Below are 26074 nucleotides of genomic sequence, written 5' to 3'. Positions count from 1 at the left end.
GATTCTAATTTAATAAGGTTTTGAAGTAGCGACATACAATAGCAATAGAGCAAACACATTATTATATAATTGGGCTTTGGCCTTATTGTTACCAAGATCTAATCCCTTGTGACGACTTCCCTATGTGACAAGTAGCTGCAGGCTCTCATATTTGTATCGTTTTGATCTCATACACATTGAAATAATAATCCATTGTACATGCTTTAAAAAATGCACAAAGAAATGTCATTGTGAGTAAACGTTTGTGCACAGTGTTCAAGTGTAGGATTGTGATGCCAGGAATCTCTTTTGAAACTGGAGTCGTGCTGTTTCCAAGCTTTTCAGTGATGTCGTGCAACTGAAAACAGAGGGTGTAGAGGTTCGCTAATCTGCTTCTACCTGTGACATGCAGGGTAGGATACTGACCTCGTGTGCTGCTTGGATGTGTGTGTTTCTGTTTGCTAATGTTATGAAGCATTTTTACCGAATGTGTGTGATGTCAACAGTGAAAGGAGGTTATGAAATACTCATCTTGAAGTTGAGCAAGTCTAGGCAAAGCTGCTTGGTTAAACCTGTCTGTTTATGCAACTGTTTTTTTGGAGATATTGTGAGGAACAATGATTTTTTTAAAAGATTAATGTGTTGCCTTACCCAACAGATTTGATTTGAAAAGTCCTTTTTGTGCACCTGCATGCTGTACAACGACATTTGATTCGTAAAAGTAAGTCACTTATTTGCATTATAATTAAAAGGGCTTTCCTTTGAAAGTAGCACAGCAGGCTGCTTGAGCGTGATGTCAATTATGTACAACAGTTTATTCATAAAAAGCATTTTTTGAAAAAAGCAGTGTTGTGAATCCCTTCACTAAGGTTTGATCTACATTGATTTAACACTGATTCAAGCATCATGTTAAACATCACATGTTAAACTATTGCAGAGTTGCTGTTTGGGAGGTAAAGGGAGTGGTTTCATCTTAATCCCCAAACATTTTGTGTAGGCTGCAGGACACAGAAATGAATAAGTGACATTAAATATATTGAAACGTAGTGAGATCATTTATTAAATGGAAAACAATGATTTTTAACTGTGATTAATCGCATGACTTTTCTGTGATTAATTAAAATGCCATATGAACAAAAGTGCAAAAAGATTTGGCTTGCAAACACTTATAAAACAAATAATGTGCTTTTTTACAAAAGTATTTCCTTACACAGTAGCATTAACAATTTTAACTTAAATATATAAGGTATAATGTGTATGGTTCAGGTAATGGGGCTGGTTTTGTCATATCATATGTGACCCTGCCTGTGAAAACCCAGCTATTTTTGTGATTTACTGTTCTCTACATAAAATAATTCTACATAATGTAATAAACATTCTGTAAAAATACAATCTTGAAATCTTAAGAACTGACTGAGCAAGGACATGTTAAAGATTGAAACCATAGTACAATTAATGGTTGAAAAGAAACTTTAATGCTTGTTATCTCAGAATTATATTTTCCGACTTTTGCCTGGTTTTCACAGGCAGGGTCACATATTGTACATTTTCATCTTCTTTGCTGATTCATTACGGTCGGTGACTTTGTGATTTATGCTCCTTGATGTATTAGCATGTCTAAGATCTCAAATAATTGATCTCATTTAGATATTTTCCAACTAAAATGTTCGGTTGTGCGTGACAGGTCACCCAAAAATGAAAATTCTGTCATGATTGACTCGCCCTCTTGTCATTTTAAACCTGTATGACTTTTTCTATCTCGGAACACAAAAGAAGATACTTTGAAGAATGTTGTTAAACGGCACCCATTCCCTTTCATTGGTTTCGTGTTCATTCAATAGAAATGAATGTTTCCTTCATTCTTCATAATATCTTCTTCTGTGTTCTGCGGAAGAACGAAATTCATACAGGTTTAAAATGACAAGAGGATGAGTAAATGATGATAATGATGATTCATTTTGGGGTGAACTGTCGCTTTAAAAGTTTGAAAACATAATCATTTTAGTGTGTTAAAGCTTTTATTTTTCTTTGTAAATGAACAGTTGGAGTTGAATAGTTGTTTTCTTAATCTGCATCAGGTAGACAACACACAGGCATTCCATGTAAGCCACCACATGTTTGTGTTAATCAAGTCACATGATCCTGGGGTTTTAAAGTTCCTTCTCACACATATGCCACATTTCTTTATAATCTGTTGTGGATTTGACAATGCCATTTGGTCTCTTCAGACACTAAGAAAACTTGCTTTGGCAATACTCTAACAATTCCAACATCAGTTTTACTAAACGGTTTCAGCTAAGGGAAGTCATTGTACACACACACAAGGCCCATGTAATAAAGGCTGTAGATATCCAATACAATACTATGTATACAAATGTATAACAGTAATAAAGCAAAGGCCATGAAAATGAAGCACACGCGCATGAGTGCGTTTGTGTGTGTGTGAACCATGTCTATGTATTTGGGATTAGTAAGGCTCAGGACAGATTAGTTCGATAATTTTAGACACCTGTCTGCTAAACATAGAGTCTGGTCAGGTGGATGATCTTGAGGAGTGTGCTGGACAGCAGTCGGGATGTCGCAGCATGGCAGCAGATGTGAGACCATGTGCCTGTGCACATTCCCTGCATTTGGCCATACATCACCCTCCTCTCGCACAATCTTAATCACAGTTTTATACTCGGGTGAAAGAATAACTAACCAACAGATCCACAGATTTGGGACATTAAATGGACCAAAATATATATATATATTAGTGTAAAGGCCACATGTGGTATATACGAAAGCCTAATGTGTTTGCACTTGGAGACCCTGCCTATCTCTGTCATGCTGGACCAGGGTTTGCATACAGATCTTCACAGGACAACACAGTTTTTAATGATCCAAAGTTTTGTTTAATGTAACAACAAGGTAGAACTTATGAATTTCACCAGTTTTGCGAGTGTCATCTGTTTTTTTATATTAAAACGAAAATCTCAATTACAGATTTGAAACTTTTTTTTAAATGTACAAATTTTCAACTTTATTAATCCGTCTTTAAGTGAAAGCTATCACTAGACAGCTGTGTTTATGTCATGTATCAGTCTTTGATTCCATTCATTCAATTCAGAGCTCATTAGAGAAGTAAGTAAGTTAGAGGGGGGTTAAACAATGAGACAGAGAGGACAAGGAGTCTCAAGCATCTTAGCCGCTACTTACACATAATCTGAGCCCTAGACTCCACCCTGCTGTTGACCCGGGAGCCCTTAGCAGTATCTCTTTGCCCATTTCACTTGCACTAATGGTGGGATAGACCAATTCAGAGAGGGAGACGATTGTGATGCGAATCATAAGTGAATTTGATCAAATAAGAAAGTTTCAGTGATTGCATTGGAGTCACATATTGTACTGCTGTCGATTTTGTGCCTGGATTTTTTTGTATCGCAGTTTCAAATGACCTGGACTGGATTCCCTGATGGATAAACTGTTATCTCATTTTCATTCATAGCCATTCACATAGTCCATGGCTGTATAACAGACTGTTTTTAAACATTTTATTTATTTTTAATAACTGCACTACAACAGGTAAGACATAATGATGACAAGTAATGTTGTCATTTGTGTTTGGGATCTTTGGATGTACTGAACTTTGTTGCCACGTTTGATATGCCAACAAAATTCCTTTCGTTTACATTGTGCGCATTAGTTTGCAGCAAATGAAAATTGGATTTTAAAATCAGCAGGAATTTCATGGTGTCTTTGCATTTCTTAAATAATGTTGTAATGTATTTTTAACATTTCTACACTGATCAAATGTCGTTTTTTTTTTAAAGAGATCCAACTGTAAAGCACTTTCATCTATTAATAACTTGCAAACAAATTATTGTCAATGAGAGTTTCTTTGTTGTGGATACAAAAGGCCTTTGAGGATATAGGGTGCGTTTTAATGATGCATTTTTGTTTAATGTTTGAGTCTAAGCCATTAAATTGTGTGCTTTTGGCAGAATTAATCATTATCAATCACTTTTTTTGCTTTTTTAACTACTTAAAAAAATTAGACACAATGTAAACAAAAACACTTGTTGAAATCTTTTCTTAATTGCTCTTGTTTAATGCAATGCAACTGCAACCATTATTGACCCAACTATTATTAACCTGTGTGTAGCAGACAGTCTCTGAATTCCTTGGCATCATTCAGATTTTTAATCTTGTTCAGATGAGTCTGAACCCAGCTCTGAGAGTTCACAATGTACAGGACATTATGTTATCAAAATATTTTTTGTTTCTTTGTGTTGGTTGTTTCATTTATAGTGCTTGTGTAGATTTTTAGTCTTGTCTATTTGTAACAGAATTCCTTTACCATATATGTTTGTATATAAATATTATGGTCATACTGTAAGTATACTGTATTTTGATGACATCATTGATAGACAGGATATACAACTTTGTCGGTACTTGGTAACTGGAAATCAACACAACAGTCTGCAGTAGTGTTGCACGCATGTGATTAATTACCGAAGCCTAGCGGTTATGCAACCAAACAAGGTTATCTCTGTTGGTGAGGTAGAGATGATTTCTAAGAACCTTTTAATCCGGACGACTGTAAAGCTAAACTACTAATGTCATGTGACATGACTGCCTGTAGTAGTTGATTGACAGCTGTACGTAAAGGTAATGACAGAACGGTCATGAACCATGGTATCATCAATGATCATGATGTCATCATGTGGAAGACTCTTGGTTGGGGTTAATATTTTATCATACTTTACTACCTAGACATGTACTTTAAGCTTAGTTAGCTATTTATTTTTTAAGTTTCATCATCGAACAATAAAAAAAAAGAACTGATCCACATTTCCATGGAGCCAATATCATAAACGTATCCTGATCAAATAGAGGCTGCTAAAAAAAGCCCATATGTCTACATTAATGAAATTAAGGATTTTTGCATAAAAAAAATTATTATGAAGAATCAAAACAGCTTGTTCTGTACTCAAATAAATGTTTCTTAGTAACGTTTATGCTCCACTCTTCTCCACCAGTGCCAACAAAATGCAGAAGCAAGTGGAGATCAGAATGCATGAGAATCATCTGGATACTCCTTCACCACCTGAGAAATCCTCGTGTGGAATCTGTGACAAACTCATGAAGAACCTGCTTCTAACGCTCACAATTCTTGGCAAGTTACAGTACTTCAGTGTTTTAGACTATGTGATATTTACACATTCATACATGCTGTAATTCGCCTTTTAATTTGTGAACTTTGTTTGTATCCGGTTTTAGCAAGAGAATAATACTGCATTTTGCCTTCCCACCAGGCTGTTTTAATTCGTGTTTATCCAATTAAACATTTTGTCAATCCAGTTTCGATTTGAAATGAAAATTGTGGCTTTAAATTTAATTGAAAGCCTTGTAATTGGATGATGTAAGCAAACAAACCAGTTTATCGTCCCAAACTACACAACTATTTGAACATGAACAAGCTATAAACAAGACATCAAGATCATTATGATCTGTATGCGGCTGATTGGCCTTTCATTTATTTTGCCATTGTTTGTATTTGCGTGATGTAGTGATTTCAAGTATAGGAGGGAAACTTCACAGTTTTATTCCCCCTCTAGTCATAAGGTCTATAAAATCTAAAATAATCACATTATTTCTAGGCTATTATGTGTACATATTCAGACACAGAGATATTACTGTTTGTTATTTTACAAAAGCTCTTTACCATAGCAAATCATGCCCATTCACTATAACAGTCATCATGCATTGCTCATAGCCGTAATGGTGATGGGTTTCAGTAATCAGTTTTACTGGTACACTAGTTTATCTTGTTCAAACAACCATTATGTTGCCAGCTTAGAGCCACTTCATCCAATGGCAATGACCATTACCCCACCCAGCCACATCTGTGTTTGTTGCATAAGGGGTGTTACTTCCCTCAAAGTTCATACCCAAGTCACAGTTCACAAAAGTTCAAATAAAATGCTAAAACATTCCAGTTATGTACCAGAATATTAATAGCGACTTTCTGTGTGTACTTCAGGCGTGATTACAGGCTCAGTAGCTGGTACTCTACTGCGGTACGCACCCCCACTTCCCCCTGATGTCATTATGATCATTGCCTTTCCTGGTGATATTCTTATGAGGATGTTAAAAATGCTGATTTTGCCTCTGATCATCTCAAGTTTGATCACAGGTACTGTTACTGTATGACACTTTGCTAAACACCTTAAGCAATGCTAGCGGCACAATACAGCTTTAATTATGATCTATCTTCACATGCTATATTTATATATGAAGAGTTTGGTTCCAAAATGAGATAACTCAGTTCATGTTATCATGTTTTTCCTGTGATTTATTGTGTTAACTAGATGTATTTTTTGAGTTATTATGGCTTAAACCAAAACAATCCTACTGCAGTTTGAATTATGTTCATCGGAATAAGAGTTACCTCATTTTGGAACCAAACTCTTCATAAACACCATTATATAAATATAGCTGAAAAAGCAAATGCACATTTTAAAAATGCTCTTTTGTAACTCATAGGATTAGCAGGGTTGGATTCAAAATCCAGTGGCCGTCTAGGCACAAGGGCCATGGTTTACTACATGTCTACCACCATCATTGCAGCCGTGTTGGGGGTCATCTTGGTGCTGCTCATCCACCCTGGAAATCCCAAACTAAAGGCAAACCTAGGAGAAGGGAAAAAGAATGACGAGGTGTCCAGTTTAGATGCCTTCTTTGATCTCATCAGAAATCTGTTTCCAGAAAATCTTGTTCAGGCTTGCTTTCAGCAGGTGTGTACTTCAATTGTTTAGTTCAAGTAATAATGTATTAAGTAACAAAAACTGGCACACTGGCACTGCTGCTCCCAAAATTGTTTATTAAAATACACAAAACATAACCTAACGTTTCGGTACATTTCAACCATTGTTTTATTCGTAAAGCACTCTTTAATTTGTTAATTCTCTCTTTCATTATCATTAGATTCCTTTATAGAACAATAATACTCTTAAACTCTTCTTTCATTATGTAGATCCAGACTGTTACTAACAAGGTAGAAGTAACTCCTCCACATCCAACTCGGTTTGGACGAAATGCCACCAAGGGTGCAGCCAAATATGTGATCAAGAAGTCGCTTCAATTCAAGAGTGGCATGAATGTGTTAGGTATTAGATGGACTTGATGTAACATTACACATGCAGTGTATATACTGTATTATTGTTAACATTGCTTTAACATGTGTTTTATAGGTATTATTGGGTTCTTTGTGGCATTTGGGATTTGCATGGGAAAGATGGGAGAAAAAGCCAAGATGATGCTTGAGTTCTTCAACGTCCTCAATGAAATTGTTATGAGGCTTGTCGGCATGATCATGTGGTCAGCTTTCATGATTGATAATAACTAGAATAGTTTACATGAGTTTAACTGTCTACCTCTTTTAATGTTTATCATCCTAATTTTTACTGATATCATTGACTAACATTATGTTTTAGTGAATAAATGATTTGAATTAATGAAATGTTCTGCCTTTAACTATATATAACTGTCTTTCTAGGCATATTTATTGCCTGTTGTTCAATTAATGATCATTATTAGCTCCTAGTTTGCTGGTTAGTACCTTCCTAATACTGTACATCTCTGCTCCGTAACAGGTATTCCCCCGTTGGTATTGCATGTCTGATCTGTGGGAAGATTATTTCAATTAATGATCTGGAGATGGTGGCCAGGCAGCTGGGAATGTACATGGTCACCGTCATCGTTGGACTTTTCATTCATGGCGCCATATTCCTACCGACCATATATTTTGTTATTGTTCGGAAAAACCCATTTTCATTCTTTATGGGAATTTTCCAGGCCTGGGTCACTGCTTTGGGAACAGCCTCTAGGTAAATATAAGAAAAAATATTTTCCATCCTGTTTTTATAGGATACACACAGTAAACTTAAAAAGGTAATGATGTTTTTATTAAGATGGGTTATGATTATTATTGTTATGATTATAAATTGTGGTCCATGTGCATTTTTTACAGTGCTGGCACATTACCTGTAACTTTTCGCTGTCTGGAGGAAAACCTTGGCATCGACAAGAGAGTGACCCGTTTTGTACTACCTGTTGGAGCAACAATCAACATGGACGGTACAGCACTTTATGAGGCCGTGGCGGCCATCTTTATTGCCCAGATGAATGGAATAGAGCTTGATTCCGGCCAGATTGTTACAGTCAGGTAAGCCAGAATGTTCAGATACTGTGCATAAGAGTCCAAACCAAAACCCGGGGGTCAAAGTTGGCCTTTGATTTGGTCTGCCTTGACATTTTTTGAAATTTGTATTTCTATACATTGAAAATGAATATAGAGAATTGAATGTTACACTTAGTGAATATTTTATTGAACATAAAATAAAGGGATAGTTCACCTTCAAAATGAACATTTTGTCAGTGTTAATCTTCATTTCAAACCTGTATGACTTACTTTCATTGCAGAACATAAAAGAAGATATTTGGAAAAATGTAGGTAACAGAAAAACAATTGTCCCCATTGACTTGCATTGTTTTTTTGTCCACACAATAGAAGTTGATGGGGACCAACGGTTTTTGTATTCCAACGGTTTTTGGATAAATATTTTGTATTATGCAGAAAAAAGAAAATTATACTTTTAAAATGGCAACAGGGTAAATGATGACAGCATTTTCATTTTGAATGTGAACTATTCCTAATTTGAGGCCGAGTTAAAAGTTTTGCCCTTAAGAGGAAAAAGTTTGGGCACATCTGTTGCTAGAAATGCATGTGATAAAAAAATTTAGATTTACTATTTGATAAGCTTATCACTTGATAAACTCAAGTACCAACATGAAGCAGATAGTTTGAAAAGTCCTTTTATATTTATTTTGCAGAAGATGAAAATTAGTAATGTAGTATTCCTAAAGCGTATATTCAAATATAATGTGGGTTTATTGTTGTTTTGCAGTCTTACAGCAACTCTTGCAAGTGTAGGAGCAGCCAGTATTCCCAGTGCTGGACTGGTGACTATGCTTCTGATTTTAACTGCTGTGGGATTACCAACTCAAGACATCAGTTTACTAGTCGCAGTCGACTGGTTACTGTAAGTTAAGCCAACCTCACCATTTAAATGCCATTTCAATGGTGCATACTTTTTATCTATATGGTCTTAAGTTTAACTTCCTGTGAAGTAATTTTACATGTAAAAGACTTGTTCATGTTATCATGACAGTACAAGCCCTAATGGCATTTGGAGAGGTTTAGCCCTGAGCAATATGGCACCTGTCTTTGTTTTCCCCTCACCTTCTTAAACAGGGATCGTTTTCGAACATCAGTCAATGTTGTCGGTGATTCGTATGGAGCGGGTATCGTGTACCACCTCTCCAAAGATGAGCTTGACATGTTCGATGCCCTGCAGCTGAGGACAGATGACTTTGAGATGGCAAAGACACAATCCTATTTTGAGAATAACTCTAACCATGGTGTACATGTGTCTCACAACTCCTATCAACAGGTCCAAATAGATGACTGCAAGGTACATTTCAGTCTCACAGACATAGAAACCTGTATGTAGACGCTTTCTTTTCGTTCCCTTACTTTTATGTACCATTATACATTTTTTTACACTTTTGTATTATGGTCATGCCTGATGTAAATGCAAAAGGAAGGAATGGATAAATAATGTCAGATTTATTTGTTCTGGTGCTGGTGAAATAGCAGTTTTTGTGCAGAAGAGCCTATCCATTTTCTCCCCTGTATTAAGAATATTAAGAATACATCTTATTTTTGTTTGAGGACTAAAACTGGTCACAGCTGAAAATGAAAGGTGAGACGATGTTGCGAACAGTACAATGTATTAACATGCATCTCATATTTTGGGGGGTGGAGAAACTCTGGTTGACGAAGGCTGCTATTTCATTTCTCATAAGTGAAATGTTATTTAAGTTTGACAGAAAAGTAACTGTGTTTTAGTAAGACAAAAACTGAATATGAACGTTGTGATTTTTCTTTTATTCCGATGTTATACCTCTTTTTTTCAACTGAGTAGAAGTTTTGACCCTGTGTTTCACAAACGCGTAGGTCTGTGTGGTACAGTAGCAAGCATTGCACTTTTTCCACAACCCCTTAAATTTGGGCAGAGATTAATCTCTATATCAAAATATAATCCAAATAATTCTCTCTATCTGTATGCAGTCTTTCAGCATTCTTTAAGGAATCCCGCTGCAGCTTAGTTGGTCTTTCTTGTGGTGGGTACATTTCTGTGAATTTTGATATAAATTGTGCTGTTAAATATTAAACTACTTGGACTCTCTGCTCCAAACCATAAACGGTTAGTTAGAAGCGCTGAATGCATTTTGACTGTGCCTTGGTCCAACAGTTAGTTGTCCCTGATAATTGCTTTCAGGTAACCTTGGCCTCAAATGGCTCCCCTGTCGAGTTTTCACTTGTTGAGGAGGAACCATGGATTCAAGAGTAACACAGCACACAGATCCAGCTCCGCCTTATCCTGAGTCCCACAACATACCAAATGCAAATTTTATACTCTTAAACAGTCAGAAGTTACCACAACATTTCTTACATGCACAAGCAATGACTTTTGTACGATCTCATTATGCTTGATTCACAGCAGTTAGTGCTCTTGGTGGTTCACCTGGAGGGGGCACGGGGTAGATAATGGGCTGCATTGAACCTTATGTGAGGGTGGGAGAGTGGTCTCAGCATGAAAGCACATAATAATCGGGACTTGGATTTGATTATCAGTCAGAAACCTGTTGCCTTAAGGCTTATAAAGCATGAAATATTGGAATAGTTTACCCAATCTGAGACCACAGATTGACTCTAGAGAACAACTAGTGGCAACAGGAGAGAAGTGCAGCTTGTTTGCTAAAGACACTTTGACTGGATTAACCCTTGGTGGCATCACTGCAGATCAGCCTCTTACAAGAGCTTACCAAGTACTTAGAGGTTCTGAAATAGTGGTTAGATGTAAATTCCACGTCAGTTATTACACAGCATGGTGAGACATGGAGTATACACTAAGTTAAATGGCGATGTCTATCTGCATGGACAGCCAAGTTTTGTTTTCTGTAAACTCTTGGGACCATTCATTCCTATGTACTGTAGTGGACAAATATATACAATACAGTTTTTTCATTCATGTGTACGTACATGTGTCGGTGCATGTATTATTGTTTGTGAGTGAAGTGTGTTTGAATTGACTTGCATGCTCATACTGTGTGTAGGTTATAAGATTTATGTATTTATTTGCTAAATTGTAATCTTGCCTTGAAGACACATTGCAAAACTCTGCAGGCAGAAAAGTACATGACATTATATGACTATAATAACATTAAGAGCAATTTTCTTTTATAAAAGTCTTTTTGGATACTCGGATATTAAGTCCAGTTGAATGGATTATTTCTGCATTGTCATTGATACAATAGCTGAGATTGTTAGCATGTAATTCTAAGAGGAAATAAGTTTATTACACCTGCAACATTTATTTGGCAGTCCCTGGTTACTTGATCAACATTTTCTTTTGCGCCAACATCTTTCTTTTTGTTATTAAAGTGCCTCCTAGCACTTTGTTTAAATAAATAAATACATTTACAATACGTACATCATAATTTAGATATATTTTCATGCAAATTAAGCTGCTTAATTTCCATCACTTCATAGGCAAGTCAATATATTCAGTAACAGGTTGAGATGCTATTAAATAACACGGTACACTTCACGTAGAACAGATTGCTGGGAAACATTAGAATGACAAATTAAAATGTTTATGTATATACTATACAGAAGCACATTTTCCCTTTTTTTGTTTCAATTCATTATGATAGTGTTTTAAATATTGTGTACTGTTAAAAATGATATCAGGAAATTATACAGTCTATGGGAAAAAGGAAAGTAATTAATCATTATGGGTTGTTTCAGCCATGTAGAGTGCAAAGAAAATGCAGTGTAAGAAGTATACATAATATAGACCTATAATACAGGCAGGGCTTGACACAAACACTATCTCTTGTGTTAGTTGTATTTAGAATAATGTGGATGTTTAGTAAATACAATGTTCCATCCTGCACATTTTTGGTGCAACCCATTGCACATTGCTTACCAAACTTGAACTGTTTAAATTTGTCTTTTTCCTCTATTTTTCTATAAAATACTTACAAATTGTCAATAAAGTCAATGCTTATTGTCTTAATGGCCTATTTTGTTTAATTTCCATTGTATTTTTATGGAAATGCATTTTTGCTTCTGCTCAAAATAATGTCTGTATGACATAATTTTACATCTCACTTATCAATTTCCTTTATACTAACGTAAGAAAATAGACAATTAAAACATTTTATTCTAATAACTGTATTTTACAAATGCAAAAGTTTAAAATATTTTAACAAGGTGATACAAACCAGATGTTTCTTGAAGACATGGCATTTTCGTTAAACATTAAAAAAATATATATCACATCCCACACAGTACACAGTACTTACAAACGAATGCTGACAAATCTTATTAAAATGTTTTCTCACCATATTATTCAAACCACCAATCAATTTTTAAAAAGAACAGTTGAACCTTGCAGTTAAAAAACAATAAATGTTAAAAGGATAAAAATACTGGGGTAACGAAAATTAAATTGCACAAAAACATACCTCTGGGAGCCAAAAAAAAAATCAGTGCATTCAGAAACTACTGCATAGTACACAGTGTCACGTTTTTAAACAGTCTTTGGTTTAGATCAAATTGTAATGCTTCGGCCAAATCTCAGGCATCCGACATTCACAATTTTCTGTCCAATGACCTCGCCGGTTACATTAAATACTCTCTCTCATGCTCGTCCCGAGTGTGCACATTAAAGTCCTCCGTTTTACCATTCTGCACATTTGTAACGCCCAGTTTCACTATCTCCTGCTCCTTCTCTGACAGTGGCAAAGTTCCTGCTTTACTGTAATCTTCAGACATTTTGTTTTTGCTCTTTCTTGGCCCATACCACCTACAGTAAGGAGAGTTATAATCAGTAAACTGAAACTGAGGTACAAAGGCTGATGACAGAATTGTATTCAAAGAACAAAACTCCAAGCAAACTTACTTGTCCTTAGTGGCAATAGCAGCAAAAATGCAAAGTATTGCTCCAAAAACCACACTGGTTGCTAAGATTACAAGCCAAGCTGCAGTAAGAACAAAAAAATTTGAATACATTTATGAAAGATTAATCAAAAAGTTAATGTAATGCCAATCAAATGAAGAGCCATGAACTTACAAGGTGATCCTTTACTATGCTGAGTGGATGTAGAGTCAGAATTCCACATTTTATCAGCATTCTCTAGTCCAATCTTATCTGTGGGCGATACATTTGTAATTAGAAGTTATGTATCAAGTTACAATAATAATTAAAAACATTGTGCTTGATTAATATTACATAAAGACTAGGAAAACAAATCAGAGTTTATTTTTTGTAGCAGGACTACAATAACTACCTGTTTCTCCACTAATGTCATAATGGCTTAATTTCCAAAATCATCTAATGTGGTGAAGTATTTTGAGATCCTTACCTGTTTGACTGTTCTCCTGTCTTGAACCCTTTCCTTGTACTATAACCTCCTCGTGAACAATTTCAGAAGTTTCCTTCTCAGTTGGCTCTACGGTGCTTGACCTTGTTGTAAATTGATTAAAACCAGGAAATTCAGGATTTACACCTGATCCGCTGCCCTCTTCTTCAGGAAGCAAGACAGTGGGATTAACAGCGCTTCTCACAAAGCGCAACTTGTTTGTAGGACCTTCGGCATCTTGTGCGACTGTCAAATCAATCTTTCCCACGTCTACTAAGAAGCCTTCAACAAGGGCTTCCTCTAGAATGTCTTCATTTTGTTTTCCAACTTTGTAAAGAAAAAGAAAAAATAGTTTATAGGCTATGTGATGATTTATGTTTTTACACATCCTTATATTAACATATCCATATGTTGTTCCAAACCTGCATCATTTGTCCAAACAGAATTTAGATATTTGTGAATTGAGATATTAAGTATACATATATACACAAATTTAAGAAGCATATATGTGTACATTTGAATTACAAGTATAAACAAGAAGTCACTTCCTTTAAAAAGAAAGTAGTTCCTTTTTGTATCTGCTTCACTGCTTGATGTGACTTCACACATGTTAAACACCTTCACATTAAAGGTGTGAGTAATATTCTAGAAAAGGTGCGGTTGGATAAAGAACAATGAAGTGTATGCCTGCAGCATGTGTTGTAAAATACACGCCCTTTCCGATGAGCAGTCTTTTCCCACTAAAACTATACCACATAAATTTAACTGTTAAAAAATAACTGTTGATTTTCCAGTACATCAAACATACCGGTTCTGTTTTCTCTGGAAGATGTTTGAGGTGCAGACTTGACAGCATCTTCACAATTGACGTCAAACGGATCTAGAGAGGTAAAACAATACAATAACTCAAAAATAGCTCGTTTCTAATTCCTACTTTTAACCCAACACCCTCTCCACGCTCACCTAATGGGTTAAAACAGTACACATCAGAAAGATATTCTGCCTCTTCAGAATGGAACGTCAGCTCAGTGGAACTAGTGTCACAGTTTGGACTACTAATGTGTGGTAGAAATGCCACATGTTGACCATTAATCCAACCATATCTGTAAACAAAGGCGAGGAATTAATTAAACAAATCAAGTACACCCACAAGGTAATATGAAATGCAGTGCTTTTGTCTTGCTCTGGGCTAAGACTATTGTACTAAATGTTTTACCTGCATGTTCTCAAACCGTATTTATAAGCTTCAATGACCTGCTCCTGTGTTGCCAGTCTGTAGCTTAAACTCTGGCACAATTCCAAAGCGTTCTGGAAAGTCAAAGAATAATTGCTGGTCTCCTCGATGTGGAGCACACCAGCAAAGCTGCATCTGCCACTGTGCCCTGCCAAGAGAGAAATTCATGTGAAAATTCAAAGATTGAAAATCTTCATTTTTTCCATGTATGATCATACTAAAGATCGGTTGGTGAATGAGGGCCAGATGTAGGCTCTGTGTAAAGGAAGAGTAATTTAGTCTCAATTTAGCATTATGTATCATTATATAAATCTCTTAATGGGGTAATGATTCGTTGCGTTTCCAGACATAAGCACACATCTGTAACCCATCTTTGTGAATAAACCTCTATCCGTTGAACCGAAGTGTGCAAAAGAGGGAAAAGTGATGCAATGTATGGGGCATATATGATATAGTATGTAGATGAACAGATTAATTTACGTGTTGTGGCAAAGTTACAGTCAGACAAAGAAATAATGTTGGATTAATTCCAGCACAAGATATTATAGGCACCCTGCTTTAACACGTCAGGCCTTTATCAAAAGCCATGACCGGATTTATCTACAAAAGTTACATTGTGGGCACACAAAGCATAAACAAGAGAGGAAGAAATATCTTCTTAAATTGTACTCACATTAACAACCATTCAACAGGTACAGCATTTTGTGTTTAAGGCAAATTTGAAAATCACGGCTTTTAATTATGTAGTCTACAATCAAAAGGTTTTAGTGACATCTAAGCACAGCTACTTTTTCATGACCAAGAAATGTGTTAAATCACACACCAAATGTAAACAACAAATGTGACCCAGCAGAGGCACATGGAAATGAAGAAGTAATAGATTCAGCATCACTCACCCTGAACTGGTGCTGTACGATATATAGCTGGCAATCCAGTAGCAACCATTACAATTAACAAAGTCCACATGGTCAGTAATGTGTGTTGGAACAGAAGAGGGAAACTGCTGGTTGAATCAATGTTAATATACCTGATTCTTCAAATGTGCTTATTCTCTTTGAATGTCTGTAGTTTACTGCTTTATATACTCCGACTAGTCCTTGGCGATGATGGGTGGGGCTATGAAGAACACACCCTCAATTTATTGTCTCTTGTGTTTCCTTTCTCTTTATGTCTTTGCAACCATAAATTACATTCTGTCCACCTTTACCCTTTTAGATACTGTATTTAATGTGGGTCTTCTTGTTGACAAAACTAAGTTTACAATTAGAAAGTATGTTTCATTTTCATATTTTTTTTAGTATTTCCTGTGTGTGCGGATGTCACTATTTGTACTGCTTAGAATAAAAAAACTTTAATATGTTTGACTGACTTAAACATTTACGACTTTTTAGAGGATAACGCATTTTCGTGGTATTGGTTACGTGTTGCTAATGAGAATTTTCATCCTTATTAATGTAAAATGAAAGCGCTGCCTGGAGGACAATGAGTCAGTGGGCACTTTGCAGTGGCGTGGCTGAAACAGGTGTATGAAACACTCATCGTCCTCGCCCTCTTGTGTGCTGCAGATACACGTTCACTTCCTGTTTCAAGCTGGGGTGGGAGGGATAGCGGCCGCGGATCCATCGTGCTTCGAGTCTGACGTCATAACGCAGTCGTGTTATCATGCAAGTTTAAAAATCACAGAAATAAATAAATAAAAATAATAATTAAAAGTTTAAGAATCGTAGGTAGTTTAGATAGTTATGGTTTCATAAGACTAGAAACAGGAAGAATTTAGTTAAAAACCAACAAGCGATGCACACAGATCGGACACAGATCGGACTCGAAACACCGAGGATTTACTGAACGGTAACGTTTAGATTATCGAGGCAATCACAGATTACTCAGTAACGACTGTTTTGCTTTTCATGTTGGATCTTGTAGAAAAAAAATCACAGAAGAAGTGGGCTATTCATTATAGGCCGTTTGCGTCATTATAAGATTGGGAAATTAAGAATGGATTTCTTTTTGCGGGTGGAGGGGGAAGTAAAAAACATGCATTTCCCGATCATAACACGACAAAGTTCTGTTAAAACTTTTTTTAATTCATTTTTCTTAGTTACTCCCTTTTTGTTTAGGCAGCAGCAAAAGTTACAATGTTTTGGGGGTATTCAAAATTTTAATTACATTGGGACACAACTTGGATATTTGGAATAAGAAGCTCATAAAACGGTTTTCCACATGGGCAACATGAAAACTAACGTGTTCCAATTAAATTTGTAGCATTCAGTCCAAACACATTTTTAATTGTAATATTCATATTTGTTAAATACAAAATCGTTAAATGAACCTTTCCACAATCGATAGTGAAACTATTATAATCTGTCATTTTTATTTAATCAATTTTGCTCCTTCTTCAGATTGTTGATTAAGTATTTTTAGACTAAGCACCTACCCTCTTTTTGTCAGGGGGCTTTTACTTCTTACAGTTGAGTGCACTTCCGGCTTCCGCTTTCTCGAGTTTTAAGCAAGCATTGGACACGAGACGTTTTAACCTATTACAATTATAATTCATAGACTTTCTGTCTTCACTCTTTTATTTACATGACAAGTGTTATTTTTGTGTTCTAAGCATGTCGTCGCTCATGAGTACCATTGAAGGGGAGTGTAACGGAAAGGTAACTGTTACATTTATCAATATTATTATCCTGTCCTGTTTTGGACAGCAACAAAGTCCCCAAAGTGCTCGATATTATCTGCCTGTTTTCGTAGAAGCTTATAATATTGCTTCCTGCTGAGGTAACTATCTTAAAGGTGTAATCAGGAGTATATATGTGGGTTAAATGGTTAACGTTAGACGTGCAGTAACACATCTGATATTTGTGCTTTGAGGATCAGGAACATCCCCGCGTGCTTATCCCACAGCTCTGCAGACTCTTCTATAAACTGGGATGGGTGACTGGAACAGGGGGCGGAATAAGCCTGCGGAATGGGTTAGTCATCAGTCTTACCCTAGTAACGAAACCAAATGTGTTCTGCAATGTTTATTTGATCTGTTTCAAAGGTGTTTGATGTATTTTATGTAATACATTAACCATTTCTTCCCCCAGTGAAAACATTTATATTGCTCCCTCTGGTGTGCAGAAGGAGAGGATACAGGTGAGACCTTTTCTGTAGTTAGTTTCATAATTTGGTAATCTGTTTTTAATGAACACCTTAGAACCATCACTCTGCTCCTGTTTGTAGCCAGAAGACTTATTTGTGTGTGATATAGATGAGAAGGACATCAGCTGTCCATCACCGCAGAAGAAGTTGAAGAAAAGCCAATGCACGCCCCTCTTCATGAACGCATACACCATGAGAGGTACGTGTCAGCAGAAAGTGTTGTTTGTACTGTATTTAAAATAAATGTAGAGTTTGGTTCCGAAATGGGATAGCTCTGTTATTGTTTGTTTTTTATTATTTTATCATGTTTTATTGTGTTTTGTTGTGTTAGCTGTATTTTATGAGTTATTCTGTCTTAAATACAAAACAAACCAACTGCAGTTTGATTGAATTTCATTGAAATGCAAAACATTTTATTTTTGAGTTATCATTGTGGAAGCAAACTCTTCAAATTGATATTCTTGTCACAGGAGCTCAGGCAGTTATCCATACACACTCAAAAGCTGCTGTCATGGCAACTCTTATGTTTCCTGGCAAGGAATTCCGCATCACACATGAAGAGATGATCAAGGGGATTCGAAAAGGAAACTCGGGCACAAACTATAGGTTGGCCATCCTGCTGAGATTCTTCACCTGTAATTTATAATGCTTTTGACATTTCACATTAGTAACTCCTTAACTGTTATTGTCAAATAAATTTGCTTCTAATAATGCTTTTATTTTTACTGTATATGTTTCCATCCAGGTATGATGAAATGTTAATTGTTCCAATTGTTGAGAACACACCGGAAGAGAAAGACCTGAAAGAACGCATGGCTCGAGCCATGGAGATGTACCCTGACTCCTGTGCTGTGTTGGTCCGCAGACACGGGGTCTACGTTTGGGGAGAGACCTGGGAGAAAGCAAAAACCATGTGAGTTTGGGTTTGAAATGCACACATAATTACTCTATTTTGTGTGCAAATTCATTATTTATGTTGCATTCTGTTGTTTTTTAGGTGTGAATGTTATGACTACTTATTTGATATAGCTGTTCAAATGAAACAGTGTGGCCTGGACCCTTCAGCTCCTCCTACTGAAGCTAAAGGCATTGTTTGACATTAAAACCACTGCAATCAACAGAATAAAGTAAACAGTATTGCTTCAGTAACATAAGCTTCCAGTACACACAAAATGAACCACATCTGGACACGGACTGTTTATAAAAAGATATACAGCAGTATTGCAATGTGCAAATGCGTGCAAATGGGAAATGGGTTCTGTCTCCAATTGCAAAATTTGTTATCTGCTTTTTTTACTACAGTATATACCTTATTTTGAAGGGGGGTTGTCATTTGGGAGTTTTTAATGACCTTACAACAATTTATAATGTGGAGGTAAAGAACAGATACCTGCAAACAAAATTGGTTACGTGGCTTATGGGTAACACAGCATTCTGCATTAAGAAATGAAAGTAATTTTTGAACATGAGACATAAAAAACATGAAGTTTAAGTTTAAAACACAAGTTTATTCAGAAAAACAGATAAATCCAGTTTTTTAAACGTCACATTTTTATGATGTTAACATGTGTTTTATCGAGTAACAACCCGACTACAGTATGATTGATATTGCTTGGAATGCACAATTTTTTTAAACGGAGTTATCTGTTTTTGCTAATTAAATCTTCACGTTTCAACATAAGTTCCACATAAGAAGCATTGTTTGTCTGCTATGTCTGTATGATAATATGAATGGCTTAACTGATTATACACAAACAAAGACTGTATATGTGGTGATTTATTTAATAAATAAATAAAATAATTGTTGTTTATGTATTTTTACTATAATGTTAATTTGGTTGGCTGGACCTTGTGGCAGGAGCAGAGTTTACTACTCACATTGCAAAAGGTACGATTTAAAAAATATATATATTTAGAATATCCAGAAGGTGGTAGTGTTGTCCCAGCTTACTTATAGTAACTTTAAGAATTCTGGCACACACTACAATTCAAACATATTTGAATGTGTTACTAAATGTATATTTAACCGCATGAGTGTCAGAGGAATATGGGACAAAGTATTCTGTAAAATAGGCACCCAAAAAATGGCTCCTGTAAGTTAGTGTGACGGAGCCCACGCCACCATGTTATTTCCTTTCATTTTCTGATGTGCTTCTGCCCTTCCATTTGCATGAACATTATTCTCAAGGGTCCTGTAACACGCAAGCTGCCTGCATTTGCTTGAAGCCAGTTAGGTCTGAACTCAGCTTCGATGATTCAGGCCCCCTCAGTGGAAGGTGTCCTCCATATGCTGCTGCTGCTGCAGTTAACATCACTAAAGGAGTGCCTGTTGTTATTGAAGACATTTGACCAGTCACACGTGAGCTTTGTCAATGTAATCCAAATGTGATGAAATTTGTAGGACCCATTTCGCAGTGCTGCTGCTGGCTATCACAGATCTAATCGACACTTTTGGTGCAACTGTCAAAGTATGATTGACAGAATATCAATGACCAGTAGAGTCATCTGATATGATATGAAAAGTTAAATCATACTGCATTGCTCATTGGAATCAAAGTAACACCAGACCAGACAAACAAAAGATGTTGAACAGGCTCCAATTATAAGAATGATCTGTGAGCAAGTCAAAAGCTACATCAGTGTCAATATAAAAAAAGTGGTTTACATATTAGGTGCATTCATATGTTTGATTCCGAGCTAAAAATATGCTTTGATGCTTGGAGCTATATAGTGCTTACATACTGTAGAAATGAAGGAATTGTTTTGGGACTTGTAGAAAACAGCAGAAACATATTGCAGACAATCAGGGGTCAAGCGTAATTTGCTGTCTTTGTACATAGCTCCCACTGAGCACCATCTATTAAGATGGACGACTAATTTTCTCTTTCTCTTTTTGTGTGTGTATGTATATGTTTTTCTCTGAGGGAAAATTGCACTCTTCAATGGATCCAAGCGAGCGGAATGTGGCTAATGACCTGAATATCCTGGCCAGAAGGTTATGAGACCACCAAACCTGTTTATCAAAAGACTTAAAACGTCTGCTGTTGGGTGAAATGAAAATGGTGAGCATGGCCACAGTGACCCAGAGTCACCCAAATTCCAGTATTTTTCCAACTTGACTGTGAGTATACAGTGTGTAGATAAGTTGCTCTTATTGATTTGAGACACATGACCTTCTCTGACAGTTTTGGTGTAGATGTAGAGTGCAGTTGTATAGAGAGCCAGGTAAGGCATGGTATAAACACAAGCAGGGATATATCTTGCCATGTGTTCAGTTTTGAGTGTATTGTTTAAGACTCCTTTAAACATGGTTAAATAGTCTGAGTTAACTTTTATATAGTTAACTGTATTACTTCCAGTTGAAATTGGCATTTTTTTCATGCAAGCTTATTGGTTAGTGTTTTTATTTTTATATTGTTGAGTGTTTTTTCCCTCTTGACCTCTTCATTATATCTATTTTTATTCTGTTAAGTTTCATTTGTACATGCTTAGATTTTTACTTTGTAAAGTGCTTTGAGAAGCTCATTAAAAGGCACTATAGAAAATAAAGTTATTGTTGTTATTACATAGTGCCTATTGCTCTGCTTGTGTTAAATAAATAATTGTAAATGTAGCTGCTTAAAGGGACAGTTCACCCAAAGATTTAAATTCTGTCTATATTTTACTGTATACATTTCTTTGTTCTGATGAACACAGAGAAAGTTATTTGAAAGAATGCTTATAACCGAACAGTTCTTGGCCTCCATTGACTACCATAGTAGGAAAAATTACAATGGTAGTCACAAGTGAACTATTTGCTTTCCTACATTCTTCAAAATATCTATATAACAAAGATATTTACAAAAAAACAGTTTCTTACCGTGGTGATGGTGGCCAAGAGCTGTTTGGTTATTTGTATTCTTCCAAATATTTTTCTCTGTGTTCAGCAGAACAAAGATATTTAGGGTTTAGACAGATTTGCAACGAAGGTGATTAAATGAGAACAGAATTTTTTTTGATGAATTGTTCCTTTAACTTAGTCTGTATATGTCGAAGGAAGTGCTTTTGTCTGAATGACAATGAGTGATTCTTATAGTTTATAAATTTTTTCCAGACTGGACTTTTTGGATGTGTCAGCCAGGTTGAAGTGTGAAATATCTGAGTCACCCAAGTCACAAGGTAGGCAATATGGATATGCTTTTTTGCTATAAAGTTCTAATAAGGTCATTGCTTGCTTTGCTGAAAAAGAAATAAGGAAAAAAAGAATGAAATCTAGTGGATTGGATAAGGGCACTGGGATACGTTAAGGGGGTAATCACAATACTTTTTCGGCTACGCCTCATCAATGCCTAGCAGTGGAAAATCAGAGTATTCAGCTCTCGCTGTTCGGCGTCTCTAGAGACATCGATCATCCTAGGTTCTTTCACTGCCTTTGCTTGTTTTGCACACATGCTCATTTACTGATTGATTTAAGTTCCATCGATTCAAAGCCTTGAATCAACCAGCTATGTTCTCACAATTACAAGACTGACATCTTTAATCCCAAACATCACTAAAGTAAAGCAAGCTACAGCACTGACCATTAAAGCCCTCGAGACAAATGTGTGAATTAATGGTCTGAAATCATTTGTGTGATCAAGATTTGTGTTTTTATTTAAAACAGGCATCAAATGAGCTAAAACAAATACTCTTGGAGTGTGCAAATGAAAGTGTAATGATTTCTTGTCAAAGTATTTTGAGATTTCAATCCCACTACTCAGTGTAGTTCAATTCTATGTTCACATTGCTTCGTAAGGGCCGCCATAGCAACAAAGTACATTGAGTGAAAAATATGTAGCTGGGTGAGCAATGACTAAAACCTGCATAGTAATAAAACAGTTTAAACCTATAAAAAGACACAAGTAAACAACAGAGCTTTTATTGACATCCTGGCATGTAAGTGAGGTTTTCACCTGGTCTGGAAAATAGCATTGAAAGCAGGGTGTGTTCCAGTGCATTATCGCATCATATGAGTGTTTATTGTGAGGAGAAAAAACAATTTTCCGGAGACGGAACAAACAAATGAATCATGTTTAGATTAGTTCAAGCTATGCAAATGGTTGACTTTCTGATTCCAAATTCGATCTTCGTATATCAGATGAGTCATTGCATAAAAACCATAACCATGCAACATGTGAAACGTTGACCAGTCAATATGGCTTTGTACTATTAAAAAATAAATAACACACAAAGCAAAGATTATAATAAACTACAAAAAAGGTATATTCGCTTTGGCAAGTAAACGGTGGGTTTAAGGTGAATGTTCTTTCTTTCTTCTTCTCTTTTATCCCCTGTCTTCTGTCTGCCCACTGCACCTCTCACCGCTCCCTTTGTATTTCTTAGAAATTGCTGGCTATTGCTGGGAGATTCCTATCAGAACAGGTTTTGAACTGAAGGGAGACACTGAGCACTCCTAGAATTTCAATGAGGCTTTGGTTCCAGCTCTAATATTAACTTATTGAAAGAGTCCTGGGAATGGGCTTGCCATTGGTTTCTTTATAGCATCTGTCAGCGCGGATATCATCCGTTTGATTTTAAAGCTATTAATAAAAGGCATCTAGACAGGTTTGTCCATCAGAGAGTAGAAAATGAGTAGCGTCTTGGATGTTTAAATTTCTAATATCCGTGTGGGGAAAGATAATGTCTTTAGCTAATATTTGCATTTAATGTTTTGTCACAGAAGTCAGTATTTCTGTGAAGGCATTCTATTATTCGTTATGTTATTCAATAAAGAGTTTTGCATCATCGTAGTTTGAGTTCTGCTATGCGGGAAGGGAGAGATAGGATGCTACTCTCATTTAGCAAAGACTTTTTCCAGACACAGAAATAAACCAGGATTGAAATAAAACCCGTGGTTGCAAAGCATCAGACAAATAAGTCTTGCAGTCTCTCGGTCTGTGCCTGCCTTCCAATTTGTTGTTCATGATGTTCTGTTAGTTTTGCTATTCGCTTCTTAACAAGGACGCAGGTGCCCTGACAGAAATTCAATTCGATACCATTAATGAGCAGATTCCCTCTGTATGAAAAGTGCTTAGGGGGATTTTCATGTAGGTTTTGTGCAGCAGAGTATATTAACGAAACACACAAACAGTGTGTTTTCCACCAATACCAGACTAAAAGCGGTCGTTGTTTTCTTAAGGTGGATGCATTTTACCCAGAATCCTTTGAGAGAGTCAAACTAGTTGAGTAAACTAACAAGGGACTCTGGAGTATAAATCACACTCTTCAGATTCTAAGGCCTGCAGTCAGCGAGAAGCCAATGTGATCAGTCTCCCATTAAGCCTGGTTCCTTGGCCTGAGACTGTATCTGGGTTTACTCCTGAAATGTAGAGAATTTCAAAGGTACGGTTATAACGCACTGATCTGAAGTCTGCATACTGATGTTTTGAATGTAATGCACTCTCTGAAGAAAAACTCGAGAGAGCCGATTCAAAGTCTCCTTTATTGCAAATTATAGGATTTTGGAAACATTGCAGCAATTCAGATCATTACAGAACTGCTGGATTACTGAGAAATCTCTGTAGCAACAGAGTCGCATTGTGTCTTTTCCGGCAGTGACAATGTTTGCCAAGTATAGTTATTGCCTGCGGCAAACTGCACCGGCAGGTTGTGAGAATGTGGAAGTCATTGAGTGATAGGTGGGTTTGTGCTTCCTTTGGGAGCTTCTCTCCAGAGCCCCTTATTTTTAACAACATTTCATATAGTGCCGTAAGTCTTTTGATGGCTCAGATTGTTCTTGTCTTAAGACCAATGGAGAGATCAATCCCCTTCGCTAAGCAGATACATTGTTGTTGTTGTTGATCTCGCCGCCCCCTTTTATCTACGGCACAGGACTTTTCTCCCTTATGCATTCTTTGCTGTGAACAGGAGAATAGATTGTCCTAGATCCTGCAGTTTGCCAAGTCTTAATCAGACTAAACAAAAACGCCTTGGGAAGCCATTACCCTTCTATTATTTGAAAGGACAGGAAGGAATGGCTACATGGGCAAAGCTCCTGCAGAGAGCCCCTCCATTCTGCCTTGTAAATCAGATATTCCATAGAGGAGGTGTCACAGGAGCATTGATATACCCTAACTGTGATTAGCCTTTGACCACATCACCACATATTTGCTCAAAAACCCTTCTGGGGCACTAAATTACACAGCTCTGCAAAACAGTCTCGCGTCGTAAATGATGACATCCATGTAGTCCATATAGCAGATGGAATGGACCCGCTCTCTTTTTTTATAGGCGGCACATACATAAATGCTCCGATCAGCAAGACATCTTATAAACTGCCCATGAGAGAATGAAATTGAAATGCAAATGTTGAATGACACCATAGTATCCTTGAAGTCAGCATTTTGTCTTTAATAATACATCATGCATATTCTATCAAAGTAAGAGATGACTAGGCTGTTTAATGAATGATTTTTTTTGCCAATTAATCGCATTGGCACATCGAGCATAGCGAACCCTTTGATAAATAACGTAGTTAAACATCCGATACGTAGGATGACTTCCTTGACTTTGGTTCCAGCCCGAGAGACGATCCCTTACGCGTGTTTTCGTAGGTTTAAACAGAGAGCACAAACGAAAATAAACACGTCTCCTCAAGATGAATTACAGGCTCGGATCATTTTTCCCCTCGAGCCCCCTGAGATAGCGCTCGCTGACAGTATAAAGGAGTTTTTGTACTTATTGTCGTGTCCACTTCATGTGTAGTTATTTTTGCTGTTGCTTACCATGGGACTCATTCTTTTAATCTTACCCAGGAATGGCCGGAGCAAGTCATTTATCCACCGTATCCTCTATTTAAACACACACTGCCCGTCCAAAAAAAAGTCAACACCTGACTTTAACGAAGCGAATAGGTAAGAGCCTCCCATTGCTTGGAGGTCTAGGTTCATCCACATTATGTGCCCAAAGAATGAGGTCAGCTGACTACCTGAATATACTGAATGACCAGGTTATTCCCTCAATGGGTTCTTCTTCGCTCATGGCACAGGCATATTCCAAGAAGACAATGAGAGTGGTTCAGGGAGCATGAGACATCATTTTCACACATGGATTGGCCACCACAGAGTCCACATCTTAACCCCATTGAGAATCTATGGGATGTTCTGGAAAAGGCTTTGCGCAACGGTCAGACTTTCCCCTCATCAATACATGATCTTGGCA

The 26074-nt window shown here is 36.6% G+C and overlaps 3 protein-coding genes across 6 annotated transcripts; 2 read left to right on the top strand and 1 right to left on the bottom strand.

Annotated features, from left to right (window-relative positions):
• Window positions 1–3: 3 nt before the first annotated feature.
• Window positions 4–12154, top strand: slc1a2a (solute carrier family 1 member 2a). Of its 3 annotated transcripts, XM_056746748.1 has the most exons (12): window positions 4–700; window positions 5001–5137; window positions 6005–6157; window positions 6508–6758; window positions 6998–7130; window positions 7215–7341; window positions 7617–7850; window positions 7994–8188; window positions 8931–9065; window positions 9278–9497; window positions 10157–10209; window positions 10368–12154. In XM_056746748.1, exons 2-11 carry the CDS (start codon window positions 5011–5013, stop codon window positions 10172–10174), a joined length of 1593 nt encoding a protein of 530 aa, XP_056602726.1. In that variant the 5' UTR covers window positions 4–700; window positions 5001–5010; the 3' UTR covers window positions 10175–10209; window positions 10368–12154. The 3 variants fall into 3 exon arrangements, with proteins under 3 accessions (XP_056602726.1, XP_056602717.1, XP_056602733.1); XM_056746739.1 differs by lacking the exons at window positions 10157–10209; window positions 10368–12154 and having other exon boundaries at window positions 9278–9698; XM_056746755.1 differs by lacking the exons at window positions 4–700; window positions 10157–10209 and having other exon boundaries at window positions 5005–5137.
• A 145-nt stretch (window positions 12155–12299) lies between these two features.
• cd44a (CD44 molecule (Indian blood group) a) lies at window positions 12300–15815 on the bottom strand. The gene is made up of 8 exons (XM_056746794.1): window positions 15649–15815; window positions 14735–14900; window positions 14482–14621; window positions 14327–14398; window positions 13522–13845; window positions 13230–13307; window positions 13059–13137; window positions 12300–12962 (listed from the first exon to the last, which is right to left on the bottom strand). Exons 1-8 carry the CDS (start codon window positions 15716–15718, stop codon window positions 12779–12781), a joined length of 1113 nt encoding a protein of 370 aa, XP_056602772.1. The 5' UTR covers window positions 15719–15815; the 3' UTR covers window positions 12300–12778.
• A 550-nt stretch (window positions 15816–16365) lies between these two features.
• On the top strand, window positions 16366–19697 carry apip (APAF1 interacting protein). 2 transcript variants are annotated; one of them, XM_056746808.1, is made up of 8 exons: window positions 16366–16600; window positions 17364–17409; window positions 17624–17724; window positions 17842–17890; window positions 17978–18095; window positions 18367–18502; window positions 18642–18809; window positions 18894–19697. In XM_056746808.1, the coding sequence occupies exons 2-8, from the start codon at window positions 17365–17367 to the stop codon at window positions 18991–18993; spliced, it is 717 nt and encodes a 238-aa protein (XP_056602786.1). In that variant the 5' UTR covers window positions 16366–16600; window position 17364; the 3' UTR covers window positions 18994–19697. The 2 variants fall into 2 exon arrangements, with proteins under 2 accessions (XP_056602786.1, XP_056602780.1); XM_056746802.1 differs by lacking the exon at window positions 16366–16600 and having other exon boundaries at window positions 16645–17409.
• Window positions 19698–26074: the final 6377 nt, after the last annotated feature.

The sequence above is a fragment of the Triplophysa dalaica genome, chromosome 1, assembly GCF_015846415.1.
Source record: "Triplophysa dalaica isolate WHDGS20190420 chromosome 1, ASM1584641v1, whole genome shotgun sequence".
NCBI lineage: Eukaryota > Metazoa > Chordata > Actinopteri > Cypriniformes > Nemacheilidae > Triplophysa > Triplophysa dalaica.
Note: the sequence above shows the minus strand (reverse complement) of the source record. Positions and strands in the feature narration are given on the sequence as shown.

Excerpts from the sequence above, each read along its gene's own strand:
- slc1a2a (XM_056746755.1), top strand. The coding sequence starts at position 5,011 with ATGCAGAAGCAAGTGGAGATCAGAATGCATGAGAATCATCTGGATACT. Across the intron at positions 5,138-6,004 it reads TCTAACGCTCACAATTCTTG|GCGTGATTACAGGCTCAGTA; the intron begins GCAAGTTACAGT and ends TGTGTACTTCAG. Across the intron at positions 9,066-9,277 it reads GTCGCAGTCGACTGGTTACT|GGATCGTTTTCGAACATCAG; the intron begins GTAAGTTAAGCC and ends CTTCTTAAACAG.
- cd44a (XM_056746794.1), bottom strand. The coding sequence starts at position 15,718 with ATGTGGACTTTGTTAATTGTAATGGTTGCTACTGGATTGCCAGCTATA. Across the intron at positions 13,138-13,229 it reads GCATAGTAAAGGATCACCTT|CTTGGCTTGTAATCTTAGCA; the intron begins GTAAGTTCATGG and ends TTCTTACTGCAG. Across the intron at positions 12,963-13,058 it reads GCTATTGCCACTAAGGACAA|GTGGTATGGGCCAAGAAAGA; the intron begins GTAAGTTTGCTT and ends TCCTTACTGTAG.
- apip (XM_056746808.1), top strand. The coding sequence starts at position 17,365 with ATGTCGTCGCTCATGAGTACCATTGAAGGGGAGTGTAACGGAAAG. Across the intron at positions 18,503-18,641 it reads AACTCGGGCACAAACTATAG|GTATGATGAAATGTTAATTG; the intron begins GTTGGCCATCCT and ends GTTTCCATCCAG. Across the intron at positions 18,810-18,893 it reads TGGGAGAAAGCAAAAACCAT|GTGTGAATGTTATGACTACT; the intron begins GTGAGTTTGGGT and ends GTTGTTTTTTAG.